General features: G+C 38.8%; 1 protein-coding gene across 4 annotated transcripts in view; it reads right to left on the minus strand.

Annotated features, from left to right (window-relative positions):
• Positions 1 to 1,764: 1,764 nt before the first annotated feature.
• IL13RA2 (interleukin 13 receptor subunit alpha 2) overlaps positions 1,765 to 19,039 on the minus strand; it is a 108,889-nt gene continuing 91,614 nt past the window's right edge. For all 4 annotated transcript variants that reach the window (XM_073599122.1, XM_073599124.1, XM_073599123.1 and 1 more), the window contains 5 exons: positions 15,051 to 15,235; positions 12,758 to 12,903; positions 10,264 to 10,411; positions 5,378 to 5,495; positions 1,765 to 2,336 (listed from right to left, as the gene is read on the minus strand). In XM_073599122.1, coding sequence (XP_073455223.1) covers positions 2,288 to 2,336; positions 5,378 to 5,495; positions 10,264 to 10,411; positions 12,758 to 12,903; positions 15,051 to 15,235 — 646 coding nt within the window. In that variant the 3' untranslated portion in view covers positions 1,765 to 2,287. The remainder of the gene's footprint in view (positions 2,337 to 5,377; positions 5,496 to 10,263; positions 10,412 to 12,757; positions 12,904 to 15,050; positions 15,236 to 19,039) is intronic.

Genomic DNA, 19,039 nt, shown 5'->3' on the forward strand with positions numbered 1-19,039 from the left:
CTATTAAATGCACAATAATATTAGATTTAAAAAAAGAAAGAAACAAAGAGAGGAGAGGACCTATTGTTTATAATATCCTATTAAGTTCTTCCCCATTTGTTAATATGCACAATGGTTCAGATGTCACCATAAACAAAATATGGTCAATGGTGGTTAATATGTCATTAGTTGTTCTCAGTGACATGCAAAATATTAGCTTGTCATTTACCTTGTCATGTGAGATGCTTAGTAGTAAGCATTATTATAATATGGGTAAAGTGGCAATGTCCTTGCAAAGACACTACTCACTATTGGTCCCTTGTCATTCCTCCCTCTGTCGCAGCTGGCACTAAAATCCCTAGTGTCGGTTCAGATACTAGGGGGAGCAGTGATGTTACATAGTTACATAGATAGTCTGCTTGAAAAAAAAAAAAAACAAGTCAATCCAGTCCAACCAAAAGAAGGGAAAAAATATATATACAATCCTATATCCACAATCTTATACTCACAGTTGATCCAGAGGAAGGCAAAAAACCCTAATAATGCATAATCCAATTTGCTCCAGCGGGGGAAATTCCTTCCTGATCCCCCAAGGGGCAATCGGATACTCCCTGGATCAACTTTACCTATTAATATTAATATCCAGTTATATTATGTGTATCTAGGAAAGAATCCAGGCCTTTTTTAAAACAATCTACAGAGCTAGCCAGAACCATCTCTTGAGGGAGTCTCTTCCGCATTTTCACAGCTTTTACTGTGAGGAAGCCTTTCCATATTTGGAGATTAAATCTCTTTTTCTCTAGACGTAAAAAGCGTCCCCTTGTCCTCTGTGATGACCTTAAGTGAATAACTCAACACCAAGTTCACTACATGGAGTGTTTTCTTGGGTCATATATCAGTACATGGGCCTAACAAATTGTTGTGAGACCCAAGCAACGTCAAAGGAGAGGAGGTATTATTCTCTCCCCATACCTGTAAATGCTGGGTATTGCCATTGGCTGCAAAGGAGACATGAGGGGAGTCAAAGCATGGTGAATATAAGTGGTTTTTGCAAAGACTAGTGGGGTTACCAGCTGGGTTATTTCACAAAAAAATGTGAGCACGTTCATTTCACTTGATGAATTTCCACTTTACAAGGGAATTTTTACCTAGCTTAGTTAATATGTTGAAAATTCAGTTTGTAAAGAATACCCAATCATGTGCAAGAACAATGAAAAAAAAACTGTTTTTGTTTACACACGAATGGATGACGGAAGTTAGCAAAGTCTAATTCACTAAACAAAAGGAAAGTTTCATTGTAAAGTGAACAGCTTATTTGTCTTTAGTAAATCAGCAACAGGTTTTCTTTAAGAGTCTCTGTAAATTAAAAAATGTATCCCTGCTGCAGGGATAAATTGCAGGCATACAAAGGTGCCTGAACTATCTGCAGCAACCTTTTGTAAGCCTGCAGGTATGGGCAAACCCCATGCTGTTATGATTGCCAAAGCGCCAACATTTCCAGGGTGTATCAAAACATACGGTTACCTTCCATCCTATGCACACTCTCATTTGCTTATCACTTTAAACACACAGGAGACAGGCAAGTGTCTGCATTATCAAGCATCTATCTGGCTAGCATTCAGCCATAACTACTGCTGGTGTACGCAGGTAGCAGTTTTTTTCTCCTGGCAGCTTTACTTAAATAGCAGTGTTGGAGTTAGTGCCTCCAAAGAAACTTTTTCTACACAGAAATAAAAGCTCAGTTTTTTGACTAACAATTTTAAAGCAGACTCCAGACATCAAAAGTGCTTTGTATAGGTTACATTATAATAGTTAAAATTGTTTTATTTAAAAATATAAATCATCCATTTACAGAAAGTCTATTTGGACATCATTTTTAAAAATAGGCATCTAAAATACATAGGAATAACTATTAAATATTAACAGTTACAATGAAAAAAAAATATATTTATTAGATAATGTTTGTGTATTTTTCGCTACAAATTGTGGATTGCTGGAGGAGGGACATCTCTGTGTTATTACAAAGAAGGGTCCCAACCAGGCTTAGATTAAAATTCCCCTTTAAGAGGCACAAGTAGAAGGCTTTATTTAGGAACAATTTAAACAGTCTGAAATGTGGCCATTTTGGAAATGGCAACTAGCTTAAGAAATTGTAATTGTAATTAGCTTTTTAAATGCCCTTCATTGTAAAGTGCTATATCATGGTAAGTCCAGTGTAACATGGGAGCTATGCGTTTCTGCACATCTGATGACCTTTATTGTATTGTATGATGCATGACTCATAATTCTGTACATAGCATCAGAAAGATCAGTAAACAATTTCTTTAGCTTTGTGGTGTAACTTCTCTGACCAGTGCCTGTAAAAACAAATAAGAGCTTCATTTTAGGATCATAATATTTCAATAGTAAGCATACAATTGGGAGGATAGAGTAAGTAATTATAACAACTAAAATGAGATTTTACATGCTCTGTACAGAGTACTCTTTCCCAACAATGGGTTTTAACTCTTCTCCACTGTTCTGTATCAACAAAAAAAAAATGTTGCTTTTAATAAAGAGCAGCATGATAATAAAAAATGTTTTTGGTCTGTATTAAAAATAGGCAGTAACATATATCTACCTTGCTAATAAACTAGTTGCCATACTGAAGTGTAACAATTTTCACTTAATTTACAATATGAATAGAGAAAAGGGACTTATGGATATAATTTGCTAAATTATCACTTTAAAACCGTTATGAATAGTTATAAAAAAAATGCTGAGACCTGCCATATATAAATGAATAATTTGGAAGATAATTATAATTGACATAATATAAGCATTTTTAAATATATATTTTTAGCCTACCATGTTTATGTATCACATACCACACCACCAGTGAGCTGAATACACATGGAGGTAGATTGACTAAAATGGGAGAGTGTAAAATCTAGTGTAGCTCTGCATGGAAATCAATCAGCTTCCATCTTTTTGTTGTCAAAGCTTAAATGGACAAGTTGAAGTTAGAAGCTGATTGCCTACATGCACAGCTGCACCAGATTCCGAGTGCACCAGTTTTAGCAAATCAACCCCAATGTGTTCCCACATAAAAAAAATAGGAAATCTCCAAAAATTGTTGCGCTGCTCAAATCAATAAAAAACAATAATCAAATATAAAAATAATACCAAAAATATATCATATGTGAGCTGAATACACATTTACTAAAACAGAAGAGTGCAGAATCTGGCTCATACCAAAGTCAATCAGCTTCTAACTTTAGCTTGTTTCATTAAGCTTTGACTAAAAAACTGGAAGCTGATTGGTTTATATGCAGAGCTGCACCAGATTTTGCACTCTCCAGTTATATCAAATCACCCCCATGGTTTATTCATATGCAGATGGTACAGACAAAGATTTTGTTTGCATGAAATTTTGCTATTTTTTCAGGTTTGTTGAATGTAAATTTCACATCACATTGTTGAGCATATCCAGTTAGATAGCAATAAAACTTTGCATCTATCAAATGGACTACTGTGTATAAATACCACCCCAAACAATAATATTCAAGCTATATGAAGATCTATTTCCTGATATACAGCTACATGCTGTTGTTTTATTTAATTACATGTCCTAGTGTGATGCTCATTCATAGACATGTATTGCCTAAATATTGTCTAAATAATAATAAACTGTGACAGATATTACTAATATTACACTTTTTACATACATGGTAAATAGCATTCACTCTGCCTTAGGCACTTAGATTATCATACATCCTCATACAGACTTTACCCTTTACATTATCAAAAATATTGTTATAGGATGTTAAAGGATAAGTTCACCTTTGGAACATGTTATATGTTCTACCCATTTTTAGGGTGGAACATAAAACATGTTCCAACATCTAATATCTCAAAAAGGTGTTGTGCTGCTCATATTAATAAAAACAATAACCAAATAGAAAATACTACCAAACATATATGTTATCACATGTTATGATATAAGTTTGGTAGTATTTTTATATTCAATTATAGTTTTTTATTCATTTGAGCAGCGCAACACTTTTTTGAGATTTCCTATATTTGGTGTGGGAACATATTAGGGTTGATTTACTAAAACTGGAGAACTCAGAATCTGATGCAGCTGTGCATGTAGGTAAATTAGCTTCTAACTTCAACTCGTCCAATTAATCTTTGACAAAACAACTTGGAAGCTGATTCGTTCCTTTTCAGAGCTGCACCAAATTTTGCACTCTCCAGCTTTCGTAAATGAACCCCATTGTGTGTTTACTGCAGTTTTTTTTTTACTTATCTTGTTGATTTTGAGGTTAGGTTGTGGAAGCACACAGGGGTTTTCATTTACATTATGTTCCAGCATCTGCAGCCTCTCCCCTGAACCCCCCTCCCTGTGACAGTCGGCGGGGGATCTTCTCCCTGCACCCACTGTTACAATTTGAAAACAGCAAGCCTATGTGGGGCTCATCCCACACTGCCGCATCTTTCATTCACAGTTTCCTGTGAATGAATGCCTATAAGTACCATCAGCCATTGTGGCTGATGGCTTGCAGTTCTCAATGAACTACAAGGGCAATGGTGAGCTTTCTCATAGTCCTTGATCTTCCTGCTTTCTGGTAACTGCCTGCACATATGAGGTACGAGCAGACAGCTATGCTGAGAGTTTGCAGGAGCGCGAGATTGCACTCCTGATCTTGGGTGCAATGCTGTGCAGGCTCCTTCAAAAAAAATAAATAAATGCACATTTTTTTACCTGCAAAACATGTGCATTTATTTATTTTTTTTAAAGTGAATTTATCCTTTAATTCACAGCAGCACAATCTCTGCAGAGCTCAAACCTCCCTGTTTAAGCAACTGATGATATTGCAACTCCTCTCATTTTTTCTCTTTTCTTTACTCCAAAGAATTCAAAGATGGCCCCACAAGGCATAAAAAATATAATTTGTTTTGCTGCTACCCCTAATCTCCCTCCCTACACAATGGTCAACAACTGCCTTATGTTCAATGCAGCACAACCATTTGAGATTTAAGACCAGGCATTTAATCTGGTAGGGTGACAACTGTATCCCAGTTGTACTCCTGTGGTGTCACCCTGTTACATGAATCATTGATGGATCCAGGGATGGTCCATTGTTGTCTCTATCAGGAAGCTAGTCCAGGGCACAGATGTGCAGCCAATGCTAGGCGAGTGCATGCAGACAAGAAATAGTTGAAAGAGGCTGCAGGAAACCAGCAGCATGGGATAAAAAATAAATTGTGTTTGATACATAACATTTTAGCTAATTAAATGCCATACAGTTAGGGGGGGTAACACCTACTTTAAACTATAGTAATACCATTGTGTTCCAACAGAAACAATATTACATCATTACATCTTATAAATATTTTATTTGTGGACACGTACCTTTTCTTCCTGAGTACATAAAGCATTGCAATCACAAAGAAACCCAATAGAACTGCAGCTAAAACACCAATGCAGTAGACCCACTTCATGTTAGGTATCTCAGGTATTGGTGATGACTCTGAAATGAGAAATATATTTCATTATGTATTTATCAGGGCAAAAGTTTACCTAAAGCAAACTTTAACTACAGTATATTATTATAGCATTGATATTCTACAAATCATTTAAGGATCTTACTCTGCAAACAGATAAAGGCAAAAGAGGCAAAAGGCCTTTCAGCAGAGATAGCTTGTTTAGGAGCTGGTTTGTGAAGTCTAGAGCAAACTAAGGTGAAAGGGAAGTTGAGATATCGAAACCAACAATCTTAATGGTTCCATAGACCCGGTTAAAAAAAAATCCAATCATTTCTAGGTAGGATCAATGGTCTTATTTAGTATACCACTTTGCGTTGGTAAAAAGTCCAGAAAAAAACAGATCGATACATTGGAGCAAAAATGAGTAGCAATGATGGGCAAAGGGATTTGGTTTCAAAAGAGGGGCAGTCCCTCCAAATAGGAGACCACTGGAAGCTATGATATGTGTTGCAGACAAAGAAGGAAGGTAGCATGAATGACTCTATATTAAACAGAAAAAAAATACTTGGGAAATTATGTAATATCCAAAAATTGCTAGTGGTGCTGAACCTCTGTATCTTCTACATAATGTGGATGTACACATTCATTTAAAGTAAAATTTTTTGTCCAGGATACATTGGAACAGGATCAAAAACCTTTTCAGGTTAGTCTATGAGGCAGATGATTAAAGCTGTTTTCACAGCTGTGCGCAATATTTTATTTGACTGAATTCCCAGCAATTATGTTAAATAGTATAAACCATCTCACGGTAACATTTTATGATCTAGCACTGTTTTTAGTACTTAGCTGACATGTCATAAAAATAACATAAATTAGCAAATGTGTTAAAGCCCAATTCCAGCAAACAACATTATTATTTTAGAGTTTTATAGAAGAGAAAAGGATTAGAGCACCTGACAACTATTTTTCAGTTGTACTGTATGTCCCTATTTGAAATATAAAGTGAGGTGTCTCACCAGCACACTGGCATATTTGCCATTAAAAAATATTTTCTGTAGTCACATAACAGAAAGAGGTAACGTATTGGTGTCTCAGTAGTGATGGTCACTGTTTCCCTGATGAAGAGGTCCACTTGAGGCCCAAAAACATTGCATCTTTCTAAAACAGGGGATTGGTCTGGTTGATGATGCAGCACCCCTTAAATTAGGTACCTCATCCCAATGTATATGAGAGAAAGCGGTGGAAGGTCAGGGGGATTTTTACGGTGCCGAATACAAAAAGAGAAAAGTTTTTTCCATCAGTTAAAATAGAAAAGAATTTTATTAAATGACATGCTTAAAAAAGATTCGAACATATAAAATTACAGGTGTTTGGTGGTCATGTATTAAACAGATAAATCAAAGTTCACAGAGGAGACGTTGCACACTAGCCCGACATGTTTCGCTATTAGCTTCCTCAGGGGATGTGCCATCTTAATCGAAACCACTAAACATCTGAAATATAGAGATATTATAGCATACATATAAATCATACAGTCAAATTTATCATACAGAAGAATGATGTGTGAGCTTGGTTGCCAAAGAGAGACATGGATACAAACACTTACCCAAACAAATGCTAGCACCCGCAAACCACCAGGTTTGACCCTAGACAATCACCCCAAATAACCCGATCCAAGAGAATCAATCAGGTGTAGCCATAGAGGGCAGAAGGGTGACACTGGAGGACAATAAATGTTTGTAGAAAAATTAAAATAGTTTGGTAGATAATTTTAAGTATGATAAAGAAGGGACAGTTGTCTCATTGGTTAAATACTTACTAAGGAGTATGTGCCTAGTGATCCACAAGGGAGACACTCTTATGCCCCGTACACACGGTCGGATTTTCCGATGGAAAATGTGTGATAGGACCTTGTTGTCGGAAATTCCGACCGTGTGTAGGCTCCATCACACATTTTCCATCAGATTTTCCGACACACAAAGTTTGAGAGTAGGCTATAAAATTTTCCGACAACAAAATCCGTTGTCGGAATTTCCGACCGTGTGTACACAAATCCGACGCACAAAGTGCCACGCATGCTCAGAATAAATAAAGAGATGAAAGCTATTGGCTACTGCCCCGTTTATAGTCCCGACGTACGTGTTTTACGTCACCGCGTTCAGAATGATCGGATTTTCCGACTACTTTGTGTGACCGTGTGTATGCAAGACAAGTTTGAGCCAACATCCGTCAGAAAAAATCCTAGGATTTTGTTGTTGGAATGTCCGATCAATGTCCGACCGTGTGTACGGGGCATAACACAAGAGCTTTAATAGGACTGTGGGAGTTTGGCTGCAGGAAGCAGACTGAAAGAATAATAAAGAAAATCTATGTATAGAGGTGCTATGAGCATAAAGAGAAGGTAGATAGAAATCAAAGAGTCAAACGAGTAGGAAATAATAGGGAGAAAAAGAGCAAAGGAGAAATGAAGGGGGAAAAAAACATTGAAATAGATAGAAGGAGAAAAGATCTCCAGTAAATTCCACTGCATTGAGGGGAAGGAACGCCAAGAATGAAGAGGGAAGTGTATGCAGTGATATTGAAAGACAGTGAATGGCCAAGGCGCACAAAGGAGGAAGAGCTATGAAGAGAAGCAATCAGTTATATAAAGCCTATCAGGCTAGATCCTTGCTTACCGATCTTAACAAGCACCACTGGATAAGAGCATCTCCCTCCGGCTCTGGCTGAATAAACAGCCAGATAAGCCGGTTTAAATCTATCCTCCGACGAGCCGGCGTGTGACGTCATCGGCTCGAGGTGGATGAGAAGACGCCTGTGCGCATGCGCAGGGGGGGGCCAAAACCTTCAAACTACACTACCCAGGAGGCTACGCGAGGAGGGAGGAGTCAGGTCCATCCAAGGTGGACAGGACGAACGCGTGGAAACTCCAGCCTCTCTGCAGTGGCCCGGGACATGCAGAGATGGCAAGGAAGAGGTATGATCCGAGGTGGCAAAAGCCAGCTTAGGATCAGATGGGTTCCCCCTGCGCAGCCAAGCGTATAAATGGGCTTGCTAATAGATGAATAAAGCAAGCCCTGGGCGTCTGTATGTCCCACCAAAGACCCATTCCTCAGAACTGGAAAAAAGGGGGAGGAAAATCTGGTGACCGACATAGATGGACCGGGGAAAAGCAGAGAAGGACAAGGGAAGCAGAGCAGGACCACAAAACAGCTCTGACTGACCAAGTGTTTCTAAGGGCAACCAAGCTCACTTACAGATGTGTATGGCTAATACTAGTAATGAAGAGAATTGAATCATAAAGCATACAAAATTAAACAACTGTAAATAAACAATAAGTATAGTACACAAATTTAAATAAACAAAGTATATGACAGATGATTAATGATAAGGTATTGATAGAGATAGGGACACTAGCTTATGGGAAAAAGGGAGTGGGGAGGTAAGAGGAGGAGGGGGAGGGAAAGGAGGGTAGGAGAAATGAATCTCCAAGCATGGGAAACAGCCAAAAGAGGGATGGCCTAGGGGCTGACATTTATTGGGACTAAAGAAAGGACTTGAAACTAAGGCTCTCATTGAAACCAGAAAAAGATGTGGCTTTGAGGTCGTAAATCCACCGAGCCTCTAGCTGTAACAAGATGCGATCGACACTGCCACCGTGGGAATCTATGGGGATATGTTCAAGTGTCAAAAATTGAATATAATGGGGATTGAAGTGATGGTATATACCAATATGCCGGCTGATGGCAGTGTCTCTTTATGCTCATAGCACCTCTATACATAGATTTTCTTTATTATTCTTTCAGTCTGCTTCCCACAGTCCTATTAAAGCTCTTGTGTAAGAGTGTCTCCCCTGTGGATCACTAGGCACATACTCCTTAGTAAGTATTTAACCAATGAGACAACTGCCCCTTCTTCATCATCCTTAAAATTATCTACCAAACTATTTTTAATTCTACGAACATTTATTGTCCCCCAGTGTTGCCCTTCTGCCCTCTATGGCCACACCTGACTGATTCTCTTGGATCGGGTTATTTGGGGTGATTGTCTAGGGTCCAACCTGGTGGTTTGCAGGTGCTAGCATTTGTTTGGGTATGTGTTTGTATCCATGTCTCTCTTTGGCAACCAAGCTCACACATCATTCTTCTGTATGATAAATTTGACTGTATGATTTATATGTATGCTATAATATCTCTATATTTCATATGTTTAGTGGTTTCGATTAAGCCTTGCACATCCCCTGAGGAAGCTAATAGCGAAACATGTCGGGCTAGTGTGCAACGTCTCCTCTGTGAACTTTGATTTATCTGTTTAATACATGACCACCAAACACCTGTAATTTTATATGTTCAAATATTTTTTAAGCATGTCATTTAATAAAATTCTTTTCTATTTTAACTGATGGAAAAAACTTTTCTCTTTTTGTATTCGGCACCGTAAAAATCCCCCTGACCTTCCACCGCTTTCTCTCATTGCATCTTTCTGTTATGTGACTCCAGTAAATACTTTTGATGAGAATTATGTTATTGTCCAGGTGACATACCTCACTTTGCATTGCTCTGTAACAACCACACCATCTATCTATGTCTTTATAGCATCTGCCATTTTAGGAGGTCTGTATGCCTTATGGAATGCACTCATCTACAATTTGCTTGTAAATCCCATTTGAAAAACTTCTCCTCACTTCCTGTCTATTTGATGTGTTGAAAACAGAAGTTGAGGGGGAAACTATTTATGATATTCTTTTTGCATGTATTCAACCTGCTTTGCCTACCCCATTTTCTTCTGACAATGTAATTACAGTATACACATTACCTTCCCAACAGCTTTCAGAGCTCCAATCACTCCAATATCCATCATCTGCACAGTATCTGTTTGTTTTGCTACGGATACGGACACAGAATCCAGGCAATGGAGCAGACATGTTAAAGCTATGAGTGGACTCTCTCTGTTCTGCAATTGTCTAGAAAGGAAGAAGATCAATTACATTTAAATTGTAGTATTAAAAACAATTGAAAGGTCTTCTGGTTTATTCAAAGAGTCAAAACAAAAATCAATGAATATTTGCAAATTATAACTATCCCTAATGACCAATCCCATCTCAATTCACAGCTGATAGACCAGTTAGAGCCCTTGTAAAAAGTATATAAATAAAAAGGACTTTAGAGGTCAGGAATACAAAAAAAGGGTTACTGCTCCCATCTATAACTGGTCTTCACATCAAGGAGCACTGGAAGGGTGCCTTGCCGTGGCCTGCAGCTTATGCATGTATTTGCAAATGTGTGCAACTAAACCCCTGTTTTTAACGCATACTGTTAGGCAGGTTAATTCGGTTGGTCGCAGGCTGGTTGGTAAGTTGAGCTTGGAAATTCTTTGGTTTTATTTTACATACGTTTGCCCTTCCAGTGATCCTTGCTGTGAAGACCAGTTATAGATGGGTGCAGTGACCCTTTTTTTGTATTGTTGACATATTGGTCAGGCAACGCACTGACACCTTTGCTGCCATTGTGCAATGTGCTGGGTGTTCAGTGTGCTCCTGCGCCTTTAAAGAGGATTGGGCTCCCTCCAGTCATCTGCCCTTCATCTATCTATTAGAATACATGTGCTCCCACTGTGGACACTCCTCAAAGTTAGAGTTAGGGTCTGTAGGATACAGGGTGCCTTGCTGTGGCCTGCAGCTTATGCATGTATTTGCAAATGTGTGCAACTAAACCCCTGTTTTTAATGCACACTGTTAGGCAGGTTAATTCGGTTGGTCGCAGGCTGGTTGGTAAGTTGAGCCTGGAAATTCTTTGGTTTTATTTTACTTTAGAGGTCAGGTCAAAGCCAAGCAACATTTCAAAGTTGCGTATGAGTTCTGAAAACAATGGCTGGGATTGGGCCCAAGGTGAAGATGCCAATGTTCAAAATAAGGTAAATTATCCTTTAGGGCTAAAGCACACCTTTACACTGTGGTGTGTTGTGGTAACACATATTTTACCGCAAAGCAATGCATGTTGCATTAGCATTAAGGCAACGTAACGCCAAAGCACCTGCATTGTAGTGCAGCACAACCCATGGCAATACACTATCTACTAAATTTCCATTTTTTGGAACATTTCTGTGTTTTGGCAGCCCATTCCAAATGAAAAGGCTACTTTAACACATTGCATGTTAAGGTGTGACACAACGCACAACAATTCAGTGCATAGGACTAAAGAAGTGTGAATGGGCCCTTACAATTTTACCCCATCTTTAAGTACATTTTCTGGATGAATTTGGAAAAAAATATTTATTAAATTGTGCACATCTGTCATTTGCATGCAGATGTCAGTGATGGAAACTGCTACTTCAAGGAACAACCTGTCAATGATGAAGAGCAGGGCTCACAGCAACTAATCCTAATCCATTCTGTATTGGTTAGGGTTTAGTAAAGTACATTCTGTATAATGAAAAAAGAAGTATAGCCAAACCTTATTTGGCCATGCTTCTCCCGTGAGTCACAGGAGTGCACTTAACTCTGCACTCCTGTGACCCAGATTTAGCCGACAGCGAGCTAAAGTCTGCTGTCAGCTGAAATCACAGATCTGGTCCAGGCTGGGTAGGGATCCTGACAATAATGCTGGGATCTGCCCAGATGCTTGAGCTGCAGCTGGCTAAGCTTCTAAGCCTGCCGTTGAAAGCCTGAGCCTTGCACAGTCTGGCACTCGGGTGAGTGCTGGAGGGGCAGAGCACACAGACGGTGACTGACAGTCACCACTCTGTCTTCAGAGCGAACCCACAAACTGAGCGATCAGTGGCCTTTGATCTCTTAGTTCTCAATGTAGTGCCAATGGGGAACAGCTGCAGTCTAGATCAATGCTGCAGTTATCTAGGTGAGCATTTATGTTTTTTAGGAGCTCACACTTCTCTTTTTACAATAGTTTTTTTTGGTTTAGCATGGAACAGGTAATAGGAATAGTTAACACTCCTATCAGATTTTTATTAAAATTTGTCTGTTTTGCCATCATTGATATTTATGTTATCACCTGAACAGGAGGTGAGGAAAAAACTTTCTGTGAGGACACTTGTACAATTGACAATGGCCTAGGGAAAAAAGTCAAGTCACATACCCCAGACAGAACTCAACAAATACCTAATATTTGCAATAAAAAAAAATGCATGATTTTATTAAACTTCTAAACATTACAAAAACATTTCTAACAAACCTGTAATAAACCATATGATCAAAAGTAGAAGGCTCTTCAGAACATGTAGGAAATTAAATATGGAAAAAAGGTTGGAAGAAAAGACAGATCTAAAAAGAAAAAGAAATGTATAGAATACAAACCTTCCAAGTGTCTGTTTGGTCTTTATACTCAATTTCATATTCTAAACAGCGTGCAGGAATTTTGCCTTTGGGTGGTGTCCAATCCAATGTGAATTCAGCAACCTGACTTTTGCTGATATTTACATCTTCTGGAGGACCGGGTTTACCTATTACATTAATAAAAATGTGATTTTGTTTAAATTGCACACTACATTGCTTTGGTTACCAAAGTAAACTATTCTTATAGACATTTGTGCTAAGAAAACCAGATCTGACAGCTCAAGTTTTTGTTCAAGCTAAGTTCAACTATGTGTCTCAGTGAGCATAAATTGAGAGTTTCCAGATTTTTGCAAATGATAAACGGCCAAATCAATTTTGTGGAAATCACTCTGATCATCCCACATCCCTACAGTATTTCCTACTACATAGCCAGATCACATTTAGAGATTGTTTTTTTTCTTTTAATATATAGTACAGTGCCTTGCAAAAGTATTCACCCTCCTTGGCATTTTTCGTGTTTTGTTGCCTCACAACCTGGAATTAACATGGATTGTTTGAGGATTTGCATCATTTAATTTACAGAACATGCCCACAACTTTGAAGATGTTTTTTTTTTTATTGTGAAGCAAACAACAAATAGGACGAAATAACAGAAAAAGTCAATGTGCATAACTATTCACCCCCCTAAAGTCAATACTTTGTAGAGCCACCTATTGCTGCTATCACAGCTCCAAGTCGCTTTGGATAAGTCTCTATGAGCTTGCCACATCTTACCACTGGGATTTTTGCCCATTCCTCCTTGCAAAACTGCTCCAGCGCCTTCAAGTTGGATGGTTTGCGCTTGTGAACAGCAATCTTTAAGTCTGACCACAGATTTTCTATTGGATTGAGGTATGGGCTTTGACTAGGCCATTCCAATACATTTTCATGTTTCCCCTTAAACCACTCAATTGTTGCTTTAGCAGTGTGTTTGGGGTCATTGTCCTGCTGGAAGGTGAGCCTCCGTCCTAGCCTCAAATCTTTGCTCAAGAATATCCCTGTATTTAGCACCATCCACCTTTCCCTCAACTCAGACCAGTTTCCCAGTCCCGACTGCTGAAAAACATCCCCATAGCATGATGCTGCCACCACCTTGTTTCACTGTGGGGATGGTGTTCTTTGGGTGAAGTGATGTGTTGGGTTTGCGCCAGATATAGTGTTTTCTTTGATGGCCAAAAAGTTCAATTTTAGTCTCATCAGACCAGAGCACCTTCCTCCATACATTTTGGGAGTCTCCCACATGCCTTTTCGCAAACTCAAAATGTGCCATTTTGTTTTTTGCCGAAAGTAATGGTTTTCTTCTGGCCACTCTACCATAAAGCCCAACTCTATGGAGTGTACGGCTTATTGTCGTCCTAGGTACAGATACTCCAGTCTTCTGCTATTGAACTCTGCAGCTCCTCCAGGGTTACCTTAGGTCTCTGTGCTGCCTCTCTGATTAATGCCCTCCTTGCCTGGTCCGTGAGTTTTGGTGTGCGGCCGTCTCTTGGCAGGTTTGCTGTTGTGCCATGTTCTTTCCATTTGGTTATGATAGATTTGATGGTGCTCCTAGGGATCATCAAAGATTTGGATATTTTTTTATAACCTAACCCTGACTTGTACTTCTCAACAACATTGTCCCTTACTTGTTTGGAGAATTCCTTAGCCTTCATGGCAGTGTTTGGTTAGTGGTGCCTCCTACTTAGGTTTTGCAGCCTCTGGGGCCTTTCAAAAGGGTGTGCATATGTAATGACAGATCATGTGACACTTAGATTGCACACAGGTTGACATCATTTCACTAATTATGTGACTTCTGAAGGTAATTGGTTACACCAGAGCTTTTTATGGGCTTCATAACAAAGGGGGTGAATACATATGCACATGCCAATTATCAGTTTTTTATTTCTGAAAAATAGTTTTATGTATATATTTTTCTAATTTTACTTCACCAACTTAGACTATTGTGTTCTGATCCATCACATAAAATTCAGATTTAAAAAAAAAAAATTGAACTAAAGGCTGTAATGTAACAAAATAGTTAAAAAGCCAAGGGGTGAATACTTTTGCAAGGCACTGTAGGTAGAAAGAACAGTATTTCAACCTTGCAAACACGGGTTTCAGAAATCTCAATGTCCTATATAGGGTAGGCCTTATTAAGACTATCATAATCTATATAAAAACTGGTCAGTTGTGGGAACGGGCTTGACAAATTTAAGATTTATAGATTTTCTTTAAAATTGGTAAGTAGCAGTGCATACCATTTCAAAATGAAACAATCAGGGTTCCGATGTCTCACCTATATTTTGAAGCTGGAAAGTAAAGTAGGAAGGTCTGATTGGATCCATGCCAGGGATTCCAGTGACACAAACAAACAAATTGGAGAATAGCTGAAGTTCCTGTCTTCCAAATGTACATCCAGTGTTTTTTCCATTTGTTTTCAAGTAGTGATCACAGGTCTTTTTCTCAGACATCCCCTGTTGCCTTTCAAAAGAAAGAATATTTACTGCATCCATCCACATAGCAATTGCTTTTTGAATCAAGGTGACTTGATTTTTACAGGTTTTGAGAAGACTACAGTTGGGCTTTAAATTTACTGGGCCCATATGTGTAAATACCTTTACCTTGTGTGCCAGCAAGGGTATGTATAATGTTCTAGACCAGTGGTCTCCAGGAGGCCGGATACAGCCCTTTTCTTGCCTTTATCTGGCCCTTGGGGCACTATTCCTCGCAGAGATACCAGGCACTATTCCTTCCACTGACACCAAAAGTGGGCCAAATTCCTCCCACTGACTCCAGAGATAAGACACTATTTCTCCCACTGACACCAGCGATGTGGCACTATTCCTTCCACTGATAGCAGTGAAGGGGCACTATTTCTCCTACAGACACAAATAATAAAGCACTATTCCTTCTCCTGATACCAACAACGGGGCAATACTAATTGCAAGATTGCTGGTCAAATAGCGTAGAACCTGGTTTCTGCTCCATACTGCTCCGTAGGATGACAGAAACAAGAAGACTAATATATTGCTACACAACTCCCATTACAATTAATAAAAGGATATTGTGTCTTATACATGTTTTTATACATTATTTTTATAATGCCTATGATATTTACTTTGTTGTTACGAATGGCTGCATGTGCTTCTGGGTTGTAATTTTTTTTCCAGTCATGTGTATTAATTCTCATGTGATGTTTTATTGTACGAAACCAGTACACATTACACAAAAATCATAGGTTCTGTTCAGTAACGAGAAACATTTTGCTCCTTAAGTATGCTCCTTAAGTACTTTTCTTTTGAAAGGTCTGAATTGACTCTTGAAATTTGGGTACACACTATATAAAAATCTTATAATTATTCTGAATATGGAATTTTCCCTTTGATTATCATATAATGTGTAGGCCCTATTAGCGATGGCCAAATCTGCTACAGGGTAGACTTACCATTCCATAGATATGATTATACACAGTTAGGACCAACATTTGCAAACTTGAGCCAAATATGACTTTTAAAACTCCATCAAAAATGTTTTGTTCCCATTTGGCCACAGGAGAGGAGACATTGTTAACTGACAGGGCTACCTGAGCTTTTGTATAATCACCAAAAAACATTCTGTTTTTGTAAACATATCTGCATATGACAAGAACCAGTTATGATTTACAAATTAAAGTTATTCTTATTCATATTAATCAACTGGAAATAATCTTCCACTAATCTATCTCTACTGAAAAATGAATGTAATGATTTGGCATGGGTTAGGGTTATGCACTTTTTATGCTCTATCTTAGCTCTTGAACTAACTTACCTAATAAAACTGTCACCTTTATTTTCATAGATTACATTACTTGATGATGAGAAGGTGAGCTGTCCTTAACCGCTTGCCGACCGCCTCATGCAGATATACTGCGGCAGAAGGGCTCGTACAGGCAAAATCACGTACCCTTTAAGAGTCGGCCAGCGGGCCCCACAGGGAGGAAGAACGGGGAGATGTTGATGTAAACAGCATCCCTGTCATCGGAGCAGAGATCAGTGACATCACACACACAGCCCATCCCCCTGACAGTTAGTAATCACTCCCTAGTACTGATTTAACCCCTCCCCGCCCCCTAGTGGTTAACCCCTTCACTGCCAGTGTCATTTACACAGGAATCAGTGCATTTTTATAGCACTGATTGCTATATAAATGACAATGGTCCCAAAAATGTGTAAAAAATGTCCGATGTGTCCGCCATAATGTCACAGTCACGATAAAAATCGCTGATCGCCGCCATTTAAAAAAAAAAATATTAATAAAAATGCATAAAACTATCCCCTATTTTGTAAACGCTATAACTTTTGCGCAAACCGATCAATAATCGCTTATTGCAATTTTTTTTTACCAAAAATATGTAGAAGAATACGTATCGGCCTAAACTGAGGAATAAAATTGTTTTTTTATATATTTTTGGGGGATATTTATTATAGCAAAAAGTAAAAAAATAATGCGTTTTTTTCAAAATTGTCTCTCTATTTTTGTTTATAGCGCAAAAAATAAAAACCGCAGAGGCGATCAAATACCACCAAAAGAAAGCCATATTTGTATGAAAAAAAGGACGTCAATTTTGTTTGGGAGCCACGTCGCACGACCGCACAATTGTCAGTTAAAGCGACGCAGTGCCGAATCGCAAAAAGTGCTCTGGTCAGGAAGGGGGTAAATTCTTCCGTGGCTGAAGTGGTTAATGCAGTGGAGCGGATCTGCTATGCATAACTTGTACAAAATATAAAATAGTAATCTACTGTATAGTACATATCCAATCCATTATCATTACCACAATTTAGCTCATTGGATCTTCTTAAATGGCATTGTATATGTATAGTAGTCAATTAAACAAATAATATAGCTGACTAAATTAATTATTCAGATATTCCCTGACAGGGATCCCTTAGGAGAAATTTCCTCTAATTTCCTGTTGTTCCTCCAGGACAGGAAGTAAAAGGAAATCTCCACAGTCTGATGCAGACAGTCAATAAATTCATAAGGGTTTAAACTCTTCAGTACTGTATCCTTAAAAAAAAAAACTGTTGGCTTCACATACTCTTTAAACCCAAAATTGCAAGAAGGAGCGAGTCGTGTGAAGGCAAATACAGTGAGGTTCGGTTAGGTGAGGTTCTGTAAATAACCTCTTCCCGCCGAGCGTACGCAGATGTGCATACTCGGCTTTCGGGGGTTATAGCGGAATGATGCCCGCAGCTGCAGGCATCATCCCGGTACTGTTTTTTAGAGCCGGCGATCGGCTTTCCAGGTATAACAACCGATGCAGGTAAAAGCTGTTCGGCTGTTATACTGGAGGAGCGGGAGGGGGTGCCCCCCCTCCCGCCACCTCCCGCCGCTCTTACCGGGCCTCCCGATCCACCGGGAGGCCTGATCACCTATCCACCGCCTCCGGAGGCTAGTGACAGTCTGGAACGAAGCTGTAAGCAGCTTCATTCCAGCCTCCTAATAGTAAACGCAGAAGAAACGTCACGACATCACTTCCCGTTTACTCGGCTGCCAATGGCGCTGGTTTTAAAAAAATATACAGTATTCAGAATCACCCAAAATGGCGATCTGAATACTTTGAAGTGCAAAGGAGGGATCGGGGGTCTTTTAGACCCCCGATCGCTCCATAAAGAGTATCTGTCACCACCTATTACTGTCACAAGGGATGTTTACATCCCTTGTGACAGCAATAAAAGTGATCATTTTTTTTTTAACACAATTTATAAATACAAAAATAAATAAAATAAATAAGAAAAAAAAAATTTTTAAAGCGCCCCTGTCCCCGCGAGCTCGCGTAGCAAAGAAAACGCATACGGAAGTCACGCCCGCATATGTAAACGGTGTTCAAATCACACATGTGAGGTATCGCCACAATCATCAGAGCGAGAGCAATAATTCTAGCACTAGACCTCCTCTGTAACTCTAACTTGGTAACCGTAAAAAAAATTTAAAGCGTCGCCTATGGAGATTTTTAGGTACCGTAGTTTGTCGCCATTTCACGAGTGCGTGGAAAAGCATGACATGTTTGGTATCTGTTTACTCGGCGTAACATCATCTTTCACATTATACAAAAAAACTGGGCTAACTTTACTGTTTGTTTTTTTTTTAATTCATGAAAGTGTCCCTTTTCCCAAAAAGTTGTATTTAAAACACCGCTGCACAAATACTGTGTGATATAAAATATTGCAAAAATCACCATTTTATTCTCTAGATTCTCTGCTAAAAAAAATATGTATAATGTTTGGGGGCTCTAAGTAATTTTCT

This window comes from Aquarana catesbeiana, linkage group LG09 (assembly GCF_042186555.1).
Source record: "Aquarana catesbeiana isolate 2022-GZ linkage group LG09, ASM4218655v1, whole genome shotgun sequence".
Taxonomy (NCBI): domain Eukaryota; kingdom Metazoa; phylum Chordata; class Amphibia; order Anura; family Ranidae; genus Aquarana; species Aquarana catesbeiana.